Source organism: Schistocerca nitens, chromosome 6 (assembly GCF_023898315.1).
Source record: "Schistocerca nitens isolate TAMUIC-IGC-003100 chromosome 6, iqSchNite1.1, whole genome shotgun sequence".
Taxonomy (NCBI): domain Eukaryota; kingdom Metazoa; phylum Arthropoda; class Insecta; order Orthoptera; family Acrididae; genus Schistocerca; species Schistocerca nitens.
Window position 1 is genome coordinate 351641629 of NC_064619.1, and position 15616 is coordinate 351657244.

The 15616-nt window shown below is 42.4% G+C and overlaps 1 protein-coding gene across 1 annotated transcript in view; it reads left to right on the forward strand.

Moving 5' to 3' along the window:
• Positions 1–15616, forward strand: part of LOC126262367 (rho-associated protein kinase 2) — a 248922-nt gene that overhangs the window by 95441 nt on the left and 137865 nt on the right. The window contains 3 exon segments of the mRNA XM_049958953.1: positions 7731–7906; positions 8047–8205; positions 8288–8513. Coding sequence (XP_049814910.1) covers positions 7731–7906; positions 8047–8205; positions 8288–8513 — 561 coding nt within the window.

Below are 15616 nucleotides of genomic sequence, written 5' to 3' on the forward strand. Positions count from 1 at the left end.
AGTCTACGGAATATCAGACCAGCTGTGTGGCTGGATTGAAGAGTTTTTAGCAAACAGAACACAGCATGTTGTTCTCAGTGGAGAGACGTCTACAGACGTTAAAGTAACCTCTGGCGTACCACAGGGGACTGTTATGGGACCATTGCTTTTCACAATATATATAAATGACCTAGTAAATAGTGTCGGAAGTCCCATGCGGCTTTTCGCGGATGATGCTGTAGTATACAGAGAAGTTGCAGCATTAGAAAATTGCAGCGAAATGCGGGACGATCTGCAGCGGATAGGCACTTGGTGCAGGTAGTGGCAACTGACCCTTAACATAGACAAATGTAATGTATTGTGAATACATAGAAAGAAGGATCCTTTATTGTATGATTATATGATAGCGGAACAAACAGTGGTAGCAGTTACTTCTGTAAAATATCTGGGAGTATGTGTACAGAACGATTTGAAGTGGAATGATCATATAAAATTAATTGTTGGTAAGGCGGGTGCCAGGTTGAGAGTCATCGGGAGAGTCCTTAGAAAATGTAGCCCATCAACAAAGGAGGTGGCTTACAAAACACTCATTCGACCTACACTTGAGTATTGCTCATCAGTGTGGGATCCATACCAGGTCGGGTTGACAGAGGAGATAGAGAAGATCCAAAGAAGAGCGGCGCGTTTCGTCACAGGGTTATTTCATAAGCGTGATAGTGTTACGGCGATGTTTAGCAAACTCAAGTGGCAGACTCTGCAAGAGAGGTGCTCTGCATCGCAGTGTAGCTTGCTGTCCAGGTTTTGAGAGGGTGCGTTTCTGGATGAGGTACTGAATATATTGCTTCCCCCTACTTATACCTCCTGAGGAGATAACAAATGTAAAATTAGAGGGATCCGAGCGCGCACGGAGGCTTTCCGGCAGTCGTTCTTCCTGCGAACCATACACGACTGGAACAGGAAAGGGAGGTAATGACAGTGGCATGTAAAGTGCCCTCTGCTTGCGGAGTATAAATGTAGATGTAGGTGTAGTGAACGTTCGCACTGTTCTTTCTGGATTCTCATTAGAGAGCATTTCTGTACCACATACATACTTGCCTTACCAGTACCTGCACTGGACGTATTATGTAGTGTGTTGTTTTCATTTGACTGCCACTTACACATACAAAATCAATCAGTCTACCTATATTTGTCCTGTATTTAGTGCAGAAGCATTTAGTTAATATAATTTTATCTGTGCTTGATTGTAGTCTCTGTGTTCAATAGTAATTTATGTTTATTGTCTGATCTTTTCCCTCTAAACCCCTTATATGTTTATACAGAGTGAATCAGGAGGAAAGGTACATGCTTTAAGGGTGATACTACTGGTGATTATGAACAAAAAAACTTCTAATAAACATATGCCCTTTTCTTAACTGTCTCTGGGTAAACCAATGAAAACAGCTAGGAACGGGAAAGGTGCAGGTGATGGTAAATTAAGGTACTGTTATGTTATGGTTTGTTTAGTTGTGTACATTTCATCACAGATGTTCAAACAGTCTACTGTCAACTTCAATGCATGTTGCTGCTCTTATAGACAGGTGTTGTGTCGCCAATCAAGAGTTCAGTTTTGCATTCCTTTACCTGCGCACAAGCATGTAAAATATGAGCGAGAAGTTTCTCTCTAGCGTCCACTTTGCACTTGTAGACATCACTCTTCAGCCACCCCCACAAACAGTAATCCAATGGGGTAAGATTGGATGACCTCGGTGGCCAAGCAGTGACTTCGTGGCGACCGATCCGGTGACCAGGATACGTTGTGTTGAGATACTGTGTCACTGGCCATACGGAATATGTAGAAGCTCCGTCATACTGAACGTACATAGGAGCTCGTGTTGCCAAAGGGATATCCTCCAAGTACCCTGATAACACATTTTGAAGAAACTCAAGATACCGTCTCCCAGTAAAGTGGTTATCTAAAACAACTGAACTGATGAGTTGGTCTTGTGAATAATACTGCACCACACGTTGACTGAGAACCGTCATTGAAAATTCATTTCCACAGTAGCGTGCACATTTTCATTTGCCCATACATGAGAGTTGCGTGTGGTGTTGATTCTGTTGCCGGTAAACGTTGACTCATCAGTGAACAGAATATGTGGAATTAACCACTCATTGGCAATGATCCATTGACAGAATTCTTGCCGGGCGACAGCATTTCCTTCTTGCAGATGTTGTACACTCTGCCGATGAAAGGGATACAGACCATGATCATGTTTGAAGAATACCAAGTTGGACAACAATTCTTCTAGAGCTAATAGTAGGGTTGTGTTCTACTACTTAAAGAATGTTCTCAACTCCATTAAGAGTTTGTTGTGCGGGACATTCAGGACAACATTTGCACTGGGAAGTGTACCACGCTCAAGCAATCCATGAAACACCCTGCTATCTGGCCCTCTGCGATTCAGAAACCGTTGTTGGTATTCTTGCATAGCAGCTCTGGAATTCCCATTGGACAAACCATAGACAAACACCATGTCAGCATACTCTGCATGTGTGAAGATTCATGGCATTTTCACTACACAAAACTGTGTTCGTTGTTCATGTAGGAACACACAGTACCGTGCACTACAACAAGCACTGTCGGACTGAGACTTGAGGTAAACAAGTGCACCATGCGCAAGTGAACTGCGTACTGACACAGTTAGTAAGGACGACGCTACATGTTTCCCGTTCCTAGTAGTTTTCATTGGTTTACTTGGAAACGGTTAAGAAAAGGGTATATGTTTAGTAGGTTGTTTTTTTTTTTTTAAGGTTGAGTCAAAAAGGACTTGACAAATATGGAATGATGCAGAAATTTTTTGAGATTATGTATAGAATCAGTAGATGTGTCATTTTGCAGCAAACAATCTGTAAACTTCGATTTACATGTAGTGCGTCATTACCCCATTCCACAATCAGGAGCACCAGCATAGTGCACTGTTAAAATGGCTACTTTCACTGGTGTGGAGTGTGCTTGCTGTTTGTTTTGGTTTCGTAAAACAAACTCTGCAGCAACTGTTTTGTGTAAATATGGTGCAGTGAAAATCCACATGCAACTATGGAACACTTTCATGACAGTCCCAAAGTTGACGTGTTTAGTGCCCTTAGCAAATTTGAAAGTGTATAGTCCTTTCTTCTCCATGCAGAAAACTGTCGCTGGTGTTGTGTATCTGAATTTGCTTGAAAACCTTTCAGTTCCACAGATTGATGATAGTGACTGAGATGGGTTGGTTTACTACCAGCAAGACGGTGAACCACTTTGTTTCCTCATAGAAGTTCGAGGTTTCCTCGATAATTTCCTTGCAGGTCGGTAGATTGGGTGTAAAGGGCCAATTGCATGGCTACCTCACTCCCCGGATTTGACACCAATGGATTTCTTTCTCTGGGGTTTCATTAAAGACTGTGTGTCTGTTTCTCCACTATCAAACAGTTCAGCCAACCTGAAAAAATCTTACCTGCACTGCACATGTTACAACTGATTTACTGCAACAAGTTTTGGAAGAAATTGATTACCTGTGGGATGTTTGCCACATCGCAAATAGTAGCTGCTTCAAACCATAATGAAACTTGACACTTTTATATGAAACTTGAGGTTGTTTGCTACAAAATGACATGTCCACCGATTCTGTAAGTTACCTCAATAAATTTATATATCATTTTAAAGTTGTAAAGTACTTTATGACTGACACTATACATTTGGCAGATATGATTCTTTCAGTTAGCAGGTAGTCTTTGCCTAAAGTTCTGATTTTACCTGTAGCATCCTCTGAACTCCAATAGTAGCTGTACTTCATTTCAATCTTGACCTACATTGTGATTGATGTGGAGCAGGGAAAATGATATAGTTAGGATATTAGTGGTTGACTGTAAGTCTCTTCTTGATGGCAACTACATTTCCATAGTTTGTCAGCCATGTCATCCTACCAAGTAAGTGTAGTTTCTGTTGAAGAGTCATTCAGTTGCTAGTTACCAATTTACACATAATGTTGAGAGATATGCTGATATGTGTACTGGGCCAGTTATGCTAACAGGACATGTATCGAAAGCCATAAGCATGATACAATGCTACTGATAGAGTATGAACAAGCTTGTCTGTTTCTGAAGTGAAAACTGTAATACGTCTGACAATTGTCAGTGACAGTGGTAAAACTAACAGCTTAAGCTGTGTAGGGCAGAAGGCAAAGGGAATCACATTATGAGAGTGGTAGCTGCAGTCCTGTAAATACTGTATGGACTGATATGGCTTCCCAGGATTACTGTTTTGCACACAATTTACTGCAGTTTTTAAGGTTGTTTATGGTGATTCATAATAAGAATTATTTTGAAGTAATGCACTGCTTTTCCATTCAGTATGTATGGAGGTATTTCACCCAACATCAACAATCTTTTGACACTTAACATGACTACAGTTGCAAAGAGAGAATCCGCTACAAAATATTGCTGTTCTCAAGGGACAACTATCATGGAAACTTCTTCTCTTCACCAGGCATCTTACTTGAAACAGTAATGGAGAAGTATGTATACTCAAAATATGTCTTCCAAAAATTAGGATAAACAATCACAATACATAAAATGTAACAATATTAGAGAAGGAAAGTTGCTACTCAGCATATAGCGGAGATGCCGAGTCGCGATGTTGTTGTTGTTGTGGTCTTCAGTCCTGAGACTGTTTTGATGCAGCTCTCCATGCTACTCTATCCTGTGCAAGCCTCTTCATCTCCCAGTACCTACCACAACTTACATCCTTCTGAATCTGCTTAGTGTATTCATCTCTTGGTCTCCCCCTACGATTTTTACCCTCCACGCTGCCCTCCAATACCAAATTGGTGATCCCTTGATGCCTCAGAACATGTCCTATCAACCTATCCCTTCTTTTAGTCAAGTTGTGCCACAAACTTCTCTTCTCCCCAATCCTATTCAATACTTCCTCATTAGTTATGTGATCTACCCATCTAATCTTCAGCATTCTCCTGTAGCACCACATTTCGAAAGCTTCTATTCTCTTCTTGTCCAAACTATTTATCGTCCATGTTTCACTTCCATACATGGCTACACTCCATACAAATACTTTCAGAAATGACTTCCTGACACTTAAATCTATACTCGATGTTAACAAATTTCTCTTCTTCAGAAAGGCATTCCTTGCCGTTGCCAGTCTACATTTTATATCCTCTCTACTTTGACCATCATCAGTTATTTTGCTCCCCAAATAGCAAAACTCCTTTATTACTTTAAGTGTCTCATTTCCTAATCTAATTCCCTCAGCATCACCCGACTTAATTCGACTACATTCCATTATCCTCGTTTTGCTTTTGTTGATGTTCATCTTATATCCTCCTTTCAAGACACTATACATTCCGTTCAACTGCTCTTCCAAGGACTTTGCCGTCTCTGACAGAATTACAATGTCATTGGTGAACCTCAAAGTTTTTATTTCTTCTCCATGGATTTTAATACCTACTCCGAATTTTTCTTTTGTTTCCTTCACTGCTTGCTCAATATACAGATTGAATAACATCGGGGATAGGCTACAGCCCTGTCTCACTCCCTTCCCAACCACTGCTTCCCTTTCATGCCCCTAGATTCTTATAACTGCCATCTGGTTTCTGTACAAATTGTAAATAGCCTTTCGCTCCCTGTATTTTACCCCTGCCACCTTCAGAATTTGAGAGAGAGTATTCCAGTCAACATTGTCAAAAGCTTTCTCTAAGTCTACAAATGCTAGAAACGTAGGTTTGCCCTTCCTTAATCTAGCTTCTAAGATGAGTCGTAGGGTCAGTATTGCCTCACGTGTTCCAACATTTCTGCGGAATCCAAACTGATCTTCCCCGAGGTCGGCTTCTACTAGTTTTTCCATTCTTCTGTAAAGAATTCGCGTTAGTATTTTGCAGCTGTGACTTATTAAACTGATAGTTCGGTAATTTTGACATCTGTAAACGCCTGCTTTCTTTGGGATTGGAATTATTATATTCTTCTTGAAGTCTGAGGGTATTTCACCTGTCTCATACATCTTGCTCACCATATGGTAGAGTTTTGTCAGGACTGGCTCTCCCAAGGCCGTCAGTAGTTCCAATGGAATGTTGTCTACTCCCGGGGCCTTGTTTTGACTCAGGTCTTTCAGTGCTCTGTCGAACTCTTCACGCAGTATCGTATCTCCCATTTCATCTTCTTCTACATCCTCTTCCATTTCCATAATATTGTCCTCAAGTACATCGACCTTGTATAGACCTTCTATATACTCCTTCCACCTTTCTGCTTCCCCTTCTTTGCTTAGAACTGGGTTTCCATCTGAGCTCTTTATGTTCATGCAAGTGGTTCTGTTATCTCCAAAGGTCTCTTTAATCTTCCTGTAGGCAGTATCTATCCTACCCCTAGTGAGATAAGTCTCTACATCCTTACATTTGTCCTCTAGCCATCCCTGCTTAGCCATTTTGCACTTCCTGTCGATCTCATTTTTGAGACGTTTGTATTCCTTTTTGCCTGCTTTCTTTACTGCATTTTTATATTTTCTCCTTTCATCAATTAAATTCAATATATCTTCTGTTACCCAAGGATTTCTACTAGCCGTGGTCTTTTTACCTACTTGATCCTCTGCTGCCTTCACTACTTCATCCCTCAAAGCTACCCATTCTTCTTCTACTGTATTTCTTTCCCTCATTCCTGTCAATTGTTCCCTTATGCTCTCCCTGAAACACTGTACAACCTCTGGTTCTTTCAGTTTATCCAGGTCCCATCTCATTAACTTCCCACCTTTTCGCAGTTTCTTCAGTTTTAATCTACAGGTCATAACCAATAGATTGTGGTCAGTCCACATCTGCCCCTGGAAATGTCTTACAATTTAAAACCTGGTTCCTAAATCTCTGTCTTACCATTATATAATCTATCTGATACCTTATAGTATCTCCAGGGCTCTTCCATGTATACAGCCTTCTTTTATGATTCTTGAACCAAGTGTTAGCTATGATTAAGTTATGCTCTGTGCAAAATTCTACCAGGCGGCTTCCTCTTTCATTTCTTAGCCCCAATCCATATTCACATACTATGTTTCCTTCTCTCCCTTTTCCTACTACCGAATTCCAGTCACCCATGACTATTAAATTTTCGTCACCCTTCACTATCTGAATAATTTCTTTTATTTCATCATACATTTCTTCAATTTCTTCATCATCTGCAGAGCTAGTTGGCATATAAACTTGTACTACTGTAGTAGGCGTGGGCTTCGTATCTATCTTGGCCACAATAATGCGTTCACTATGCTGTTTGTAGTAGCTTAGCCGCATTCCTATTTTCCTATTCATTATTAAACCTACTCCTGCATTACCCCTATTTGATTTTGTATTTATAACCCTGTATTCACCTGGCCAGAAGTCATGTTCCTCCTGCCACCGAACTTCACTAATTCCCACTATATCGCGATAGGCACAACAAAAAGATTCACACACTTACAGCTTTCGTCCATTGAGACCTTTGTCGGCAGTAGACACACACACACACACACACACACACACACACACACACACACACACACACAAATGCAAACGCAAACGCAACTTGCACACTCGTCTGCAATCTCAGACAACTGAAACCTATCTCAGTTGCCTGAGACTGCAGTTCTATGTTTTGCTGCTACTGCATTGTGTAAAATGGCGTACATCTGAGTATTGACTATAATGTACGTTTTGTTTAGAGTGAAGCTGAAACAGCGAAGACAATATTGGAATCTGCTGAACAAGTTACTCAGTTGGAGGCAGAACTAGAAAACCAGCGTTCTCTTGTGAAGTGTCTTGAAGCTAAACACGCGTCTGTGTACATACAACTGGAAGAAGTGAATCAGAGGAAAGCAGAAATAGAAGAGATGAATGATCAGTTGGAGAAGAGGATAACGCTCCATAAACAGGAAATCAAAGAGGTGAAATCATTTTATATATTATAAAAGTATGCATCCATTCAAACTGATCATACTTTTTAGAGTAGATAAATGTTCTGTTGAATAACATGTAGTGTTTATTGAATTAGATAACAAATGTTTCTGTTGTTTTGCCACTCTAGTTGCTACGGAAAGCTGAGGCAGAAGCTGATATCCGGAGAAAGACTGAAGTGGTTCTCCAGGAAATGAAACGAAAATTGGAAGATGAGCAGAATAAACGAACAAGAGAAATGAACAATAATCAACAAACTAATGACAAGATAAATGTCTTAGAAAAACAGGCAAGTGAACACACAAGCAAATGTAATGAGTAAAAGATAAATATTGCAAGATGTCCAACTCACTGTGACCTTTTTGATTTAGTTGACAGACATGCAGGAAAGCAATACTCGTCTCCGGAAGCAGGTTGCAGAGTTGACATTAGCAAAATCTACAGCAGAACAGGTGCAAGGTGAATTGCAGAGCAAGTTAACATCTCTACAGTTGCAAAGAGAGAATCTACAGCAAGAGGTTGCAACTCTTGAAGGACAGCTATCTCAGGAAAGAAGTTCTCGTTGCCAGGCTTCTGACTTGCAGCAGGAATTGGAAGGTATGTTTACTTGAAATATTTCTAGCATAATTTAAGATAAACAATCAGAATATACAAAAGGAGACTTCATACTTATTGCCAAAACAGAAGTGAACAGTGCAGGACTAACACACGCAGAGGCAGTATCTCTAGATGTTATTACCGATGGCTCCTTCATTGAAAGAAATGATCTAGTGAAGGAAAAGTCACTTGGGACTCTTTGAGTCATGACAGAGGCTCATAAGGAGCAAAAATAAAACCAGCATAAGACCAGGCAAATATTGAGGCCAAAGAAATTTTAGAGTGCCAATTTTGATCTCTAGTGTTCAGAAATAACTCTCTTGAGGATGTCTAAGTGGAGAGGCTGCTGAAGCAGGCATCTTGAGACCGTATTATTTCATTATGAACAGTCTTAACTGACAGTAGGTTACCGCCACTGTAGACAGGTTCTTTGATATTTATTGAGAGTTTAGTACCTATTCAACTTATAGATGCCATGTTTTCTCCAAAAGAGGCTCGCTCTTGTGTACTGTGTGTTTTGTAGCATTGGAATAAGTACAGGGTGAGTGAATAGCCAAGATGCCATCCCTGTGGATGTGAGTTCTGAGATGAATGCACAGCTGGAGGTACCATAGCTTCTGGCTGTTGCCTGTCAACAGGGTATGACGAATGCACATTCTTTAAAAACTTATATTTAGTGAGGATCTCTTTAAGGAACACGAGTGCAGAAAGCTAAAATTGTCTCAGAAGCTGATTAATCAGTTATAATCTGAGTACGTACTACATTACAATTAGTTTGTTATCCTCACATCTGAGAGGATGAAACTGAGGGCAGCTTGAGTAATAACAAGTCAAAATATCGGATATAATCTGATTGTAAACTGTAAGCTGTATAAGTGGCTGACTTTGTGAAAGATAACTTCTGTCAGAACAGTCTGCTTAGCATAAATTCAAGGGAAGGTTAGCCAAGGCAGCTGACAAAGCATACTGCTCCAAGGGAAGGATCACCTGTAAACATGTGCATGTCATCTTTCAGTTAACCTGCAAGCTATTTGAACATTCTGTAGCGAAATGATTTACTGAACTTTCAAGGCTGGTGTGATACAGTTTTGTGTCCCAGTGTTACTGAACACACTGTAGAACATAACAGTATTATTTAGGTGTTTGTTCCACCAGTTATGCCATTTGAATGTGAGTAACCAAGTAAACAGTTGGCGGTTGATTTAAGCACACGTGGCAATGCTACACTTGACGCATTCACACTCACATCTGCTAGTAGCAGGATACAGCACACCTCTCCTGTTTGAAAAGGGCACCAGAGTGACGGAGGAGCTACCGACATCCCGATGAGAGATACATCCATTGGATCTGGAATGGTGGCAGCTGGTGCCAACAGCGGGGGCACCAGACCATAGGACCAGAACACATGGAGACATGGGCATACCCGACAGTAGTGGGTCCGTGCTGCGCCCAACAACAGCACCAGGGAGCAAGGTGCCATTTCCGTCTCTACGTTGTCATCAGCAGGCACGTCCAGTGCGGAGGATGTGGGGCTGGATCCACTGGTCACGGTAGCTGAGACGATGAATGATGGTGAAGGGCCCAGTGGAGGCAGACCTACTGGAACAGGAGGCTGCGACAATGGACCCTAGGCCAGAGACGGACCGGAACATGGCTCTGGGAAGCTGTGACCCCAGGGCACCACACGTGAAGGAGGCAGCCAATGGGATGGGAGGGCCTCCACAGCAGGCGACAACAGGCTTGAGGCGGAGGGTGATGGAGTCCATATCCGGGAACGGGTAGCTTCTGGTGGGGAGAAGAGGTGCAACAGATCAAAGTGGCATGCAACTAACCTGTCAGCCACAAGGACATCAGCAAGACGGTATTCCCGGCGGCAGACAACAGTGGCTGGTATCAATTTCAGCTGACGACTGAACCCTCACGCCCACACCTACAATACTGGTGCAAAGCAGTTGGACGAACCCAACCGCAGCAGGTGCGGCTCAGGCTGCAGAAGGTGGAGGAACGTGCACGGCTGCTGACTGTGCAACAACTCTCCTGGACTCTGCTCTCCCGTAGGTGTGAAGCAGTAGGAGCTCAGAAAATGGAGAATGGCGTCAACTGGCGAAGAATCCGCAACAAACATTTTCATTTGGGAATTGAACATATGCACTGGTTGTTTCGCCTCACGCTTTGATTGAGAATGGAGTGGCGGGGCCGTAACATGACGAAGGCCATGACGGGAACAAAACAATTGAAAGGTGTGAGAAACAAACTGGGGCCCATTATTTGAAACTAAGCTACAAGACAACCCAATAATAGAAAAAGACCCTCAAAAGCATATGAATTGTGACATATGCCAATGTCGACGCACACTGGGGAAAGTAAGGAAACCAGGAAAATGCGACCACAACTTAGAGCCAATAGGCATTCAAGAGGGAACCCGAAAAGTCTACATGAATGCATTCCCAGGGTTAGTGTGAAGTGGACCAAGGGGACAGAGGCGCTCTGGGAGCTGCATGTTGTCAGGCACACTGCTCACATGCCATGACAAAAGAAAAAATCTTGCAGCCAATCGCTGGTCGAAAAACAGGTCTCCTAGTCAATAGCTTGGTGTGTGAAACTCCCCAGTGGCCCTGGTGGAGAAGATGCAGAACCTATCGCCATAACGCGATAGGAATGACTACTCTAGGAAAGAAGCCTTCCATGGACAACAACAAAACACCATTAAAGACAGAGAGGCGCTACCATCAGGAAAACAAATTGTGCAGGGTGACTGAAGCCCAATCTGGTGGTTTATGTGGCCAGCCCTGCTGAACAAACCAAACCACCTGGCACAGAACCGGGTCGGTGGCAGTGGCAGCTGCTATGAGTGAGCTCGTGGTTAGGAAACCCTTGGCTGCAGCCTGGGTTTCAATATCAAGATGGAAGCAAAGCAATCCAGGCTTCATTGGTTCATGGCTGTTGTGTCGGATAATGTTGTTGAAGCTGTACAATATTTCAACATGACAATTGCTTGTCATCTTCAGGTGCTTACCAATAGTCAGTAAGCACCTGAAGATGACAAGCAGTTGTATTGTGAAATATTGTACAGTTTCTACAACATTATCCGATGCAGTGCCCATAAACCAGTGAAGTAATTACTATGTCAGGGAAGTCTCAAACAGCACATCTGGTACCTCTACTGGAAGGTGATAGTCAACAGAATACGTGAGTTCGATGAACTCCTCAACAAGAGAAACAGACTGTTGTGCTCTCTCGCCTTTTTATTGAGATGTTAGGACCAGCAAACTATACCGACATTTGCCAAGTGTACTAATTATATAGACTCTGCGACCACCAAGAGGATCAAACAGTGAGCCAGCATGGTGTTGGTGAGAGAGAGAATCTGTTACACTAGGTGAGAATTAGTCTCCAGGAACTTGCTTTCACTACCTTTTGAATATCTCATCATGGCTGGGAGCGAATTCCTGGGAGAGGGTGGACAGTAAAACATGGTCGCTTTCAGACTGGACACGGAAACAGGCCATGGTATGTCAAACTTCAAAGTTCCATTGCTTTACACGCCAGTCATCACATGAACATTAACCATGTAGAAGTAATGTGTTTAATTTCACAGATAAACAGCTGAGTGACACTTTGATATTGGTGTTGGAAAAGGGACTAAATTTTGCACCCACTTCGAAGACCTTGCCTATCGAGGGTTATTTATCAGTGCCATTGAGCAACGTGTCTTGAAAAATCAGAGTGAGACTGCTGAAGAAATAAGGGGAGAGGCTTGTAGGGCCCTAACCAGGATGCCTGCACCCATGCAGAACATCAACAATGAGGAAAGGAAAGCTCTCCATTCTTTAAGAGAAGACACAGAAATACTGATTTTTACCTGTGTGCCTGCAACATCTTACTTTGGCAAGATGATGGATTTACTGCAGTACTCAGAAGGATCCAACTGATGTACAACAGAAGACATCTGCGCTTCTCAAGTCTAGCCAGTTTACTGAACATTTTAAAAAGAGATTAAGGGTACAAGTGCCAGCTCAACCACAACTTCGTGGGCTGCATAAGAGCCACAAGGAAGGGGTCCTGCTTTGCCCCATCGTGAAGAATATAGGAGCCCCAAGACTTTACCTACCAAAATATTTGGCGTTTCTTCTAAGCCCTTTGGTAGGAAAATATAAATATCACTGATGTGTTAGCACAGCATGGAATTCAACCTTTTACACGACGACACAAGCTCGGCACAATAGGCTGTGGGGTGGTAGGACCTGGACCAAGTGACACATCAGGCAATCACCATCGACAATTGCACTGAACATTTATTTGGCACATTTAAACAAGACAAATAACAAATAAAACCATCAACACATTTTTAAAGTTACCACACATCTTCAAATTTACCATTTAGGTGAGAGCAAGTTACTTCAAAATTTAAACATTTATAAACCACGGCACTTATGGCCTATTACACATTTGGTGAAATAAGTTAAAAATTATTTACTCAATGTAGGATATTAAATATAAAATTTAATGTGACCAAGCAACCTCATGGGATTCAACAAACGATGTCCAGAAGTGGACACCTGCTCACTCAGCTGCTTCCAATACAGGCTTGGCATGGACCCCTAAAAGAGAGCAGCAGTGGTCACAAATAGGCACGAAAAATCCCAGAACTAGTGGATATCTTCAGCAGACTGAAATCTGCCTTAAGTAACTAGAAATACAATAATTTATTATAGCACATCGTCTGTAGAATTAATCAATCTATTAATGAACATCAGCTAAGAAGTACAAATCTATTATCTTATGTGTGTACTAAGCAAGTTGAAATTGACACATTTGAGGACAGACTCAGTAGGAGTAGCACCGGCTGGCCAAGAAAATGAAGTCAACAGCACTGAACCCAGTAGTTGATTCCAGCCACAATTTACAGCACAATCAAGGCCCTCTTGCTTGTTTGACGGAGCCAGCTGCCACAGATCCCGGTGCCAGGAGACATGCAGGAAGCAAAATACACAAACGGCTTCCCAGTAATGTGACTGCTTCCATGCTGGCGATATTTGCTACGGCGCTGTCACCTGGGTAACAGCCCCTTTTAGATGTACTCTTCCTGCTGCCTCGCACGGCGCCTGTACCGTCCACCATATTTCCCCAACGACGTTACTGCTAGGCGTCCCAAAGCAAAATCCCACACTACTTGCTAGAGCTTACCGCCCGTTCCCCGATTGGCCCAGTATGTGGTGCCCCTGCAGGCTCTGCGCACACCACCGGAAAGATGACCCATACTGGCAGCGGGAGTATCGCTGATCAAGCCACGTGGCTCAATCACGTTCGAAACTCAGAAGATTTTATAAGGTGACTGAAGATTTTGTGCCTCAAACCAGCTGACGCATTAGTGAGTTTCAATGTGATCTCTTAGTACACATGAGTACCTCTGGTGGATTCATTACAACTTACAGAAACTAAGTTGGAAGGGGACATCTTACATCTATTCAAACATGTGCTCATCTCAACTTACTTTTTATTTAATGAGCATAATTTTGAGCAGACATACAGTGTTGCTATGGGTAACCTTTTGTCTCCCATAGTAGCTGACCTTTTTATGGAATACTTCGAGGAAAGAGCACTTAATTCAGTGGTGTTGAAACCTAAATGTTTGTGGAGATATGTGGATGACACCTTCGTAGTTTGGCCACATGGAGCAGCAGCATTTCTTGCATTTCTGGAACAACTTAACTCCCTCCACCCAAGCATCTGTTTCAACATGGAAGAGGTGAAAAATGGAGACCTCCCATTCTTAGATGTCTTGATCCGCAGAAAAGAAGATGGTTCCTTGGATCACAATGTGTTTCATAAAGCAACTCACACAGACCTATATGTATGAGCTGTCATTACCCATCTCAATGCAGTGGCATATTACGGACTCTGGTTCATAGTGCTAGAGTTATGTCAGATGCAGGGAGCTTATCGGCACAGGATAGCAATCTTTGATCTGTGTTTGTACAAAATGGGTACTCTGATAAACAGATCCATAATGCATTTCAACATGCGCAAACTAAAGCTAAAGAACAGCCAGAAGAAACAGAACTCCATGAGGGTAATTTTCCTACCCTATGTTGGTAACATTTTCTTTAACATTGGCAGGCTGTGTTCAAGAAACATCAAATAAAAGTATCTCTAGCAGTAGGCACTGGATGTCACCGTGCTCTGTGATTTGTCTACAGTGACATTACAGTCCCAACTCTTGGTGCCTGTGCTTTTCTAGCAAGACAGTAGGTCTTCAGCAACATGCCAGTAAGCACCTGAAGAGTAGCTGTCTTTTTGAAATATTGTGCAGCTTCTACAGCATTATCCAAAGTGACACCCGTGAACCAATGAAGCAGTTCTTATTTCAGGAAAGTCTGAAACGGCAAATTAATTCTTCATGATCAAAGTTGGGATCAGGACCACAGCGAGGCAGTAAAAGGCATTTGCATTGGCATGTTTAAACGTAGGTCGAAAATGGATTTTGTAATTGTAGCAAGACGAGAACAGGGCCTAGCATTGTTGCGGTGTGCTGCCTTGTCAGGCTAGGAAGTGTAAGAGTTGAACAAGGAAATAAAGGGTTTATGGACAGTAATAAGATGGAACTTGGAGTCATACAAAAAAAACTTGAAATTTCTGGAGAGCATAGAATATTGCAAGTGCCTCTTTTTCCGCCTGAGAGTAAAGCAGCTGGGATGTAGTGAGAGATTTAGAGGTGAAAGCAACAAGTTCTTCAGAGCTGTTGGCATATTGGTGTGCTAGGTCTGTGCCGAGGCCATACTGTGAAGTGTCAGTTGCCAAACTACCTGCTGGTCCAGAGAGAATGTGGCTAAACAAGGGGCCAAGAGTAGTTTTGGTTTCAACCTTTGAGAAGCACGTTCACAATCTGGGCCAATGTGGCTGCCCCCAGCAGGAATTCAGGGTAGTAGGCTATCTTCCATAGGAAGACCTGAAGCTCCTTCATGGATGAGGGGTGAGGCATAGATGAAACAGTGGATGTGTGTTCTGGCAGAGGGCAAATCCCATCCCACGAGACCTCGAACAACAATAAACAATAGAAGGTTGAAATAACTGTTGTTTCATGATGTTACATCGTAAGCCTG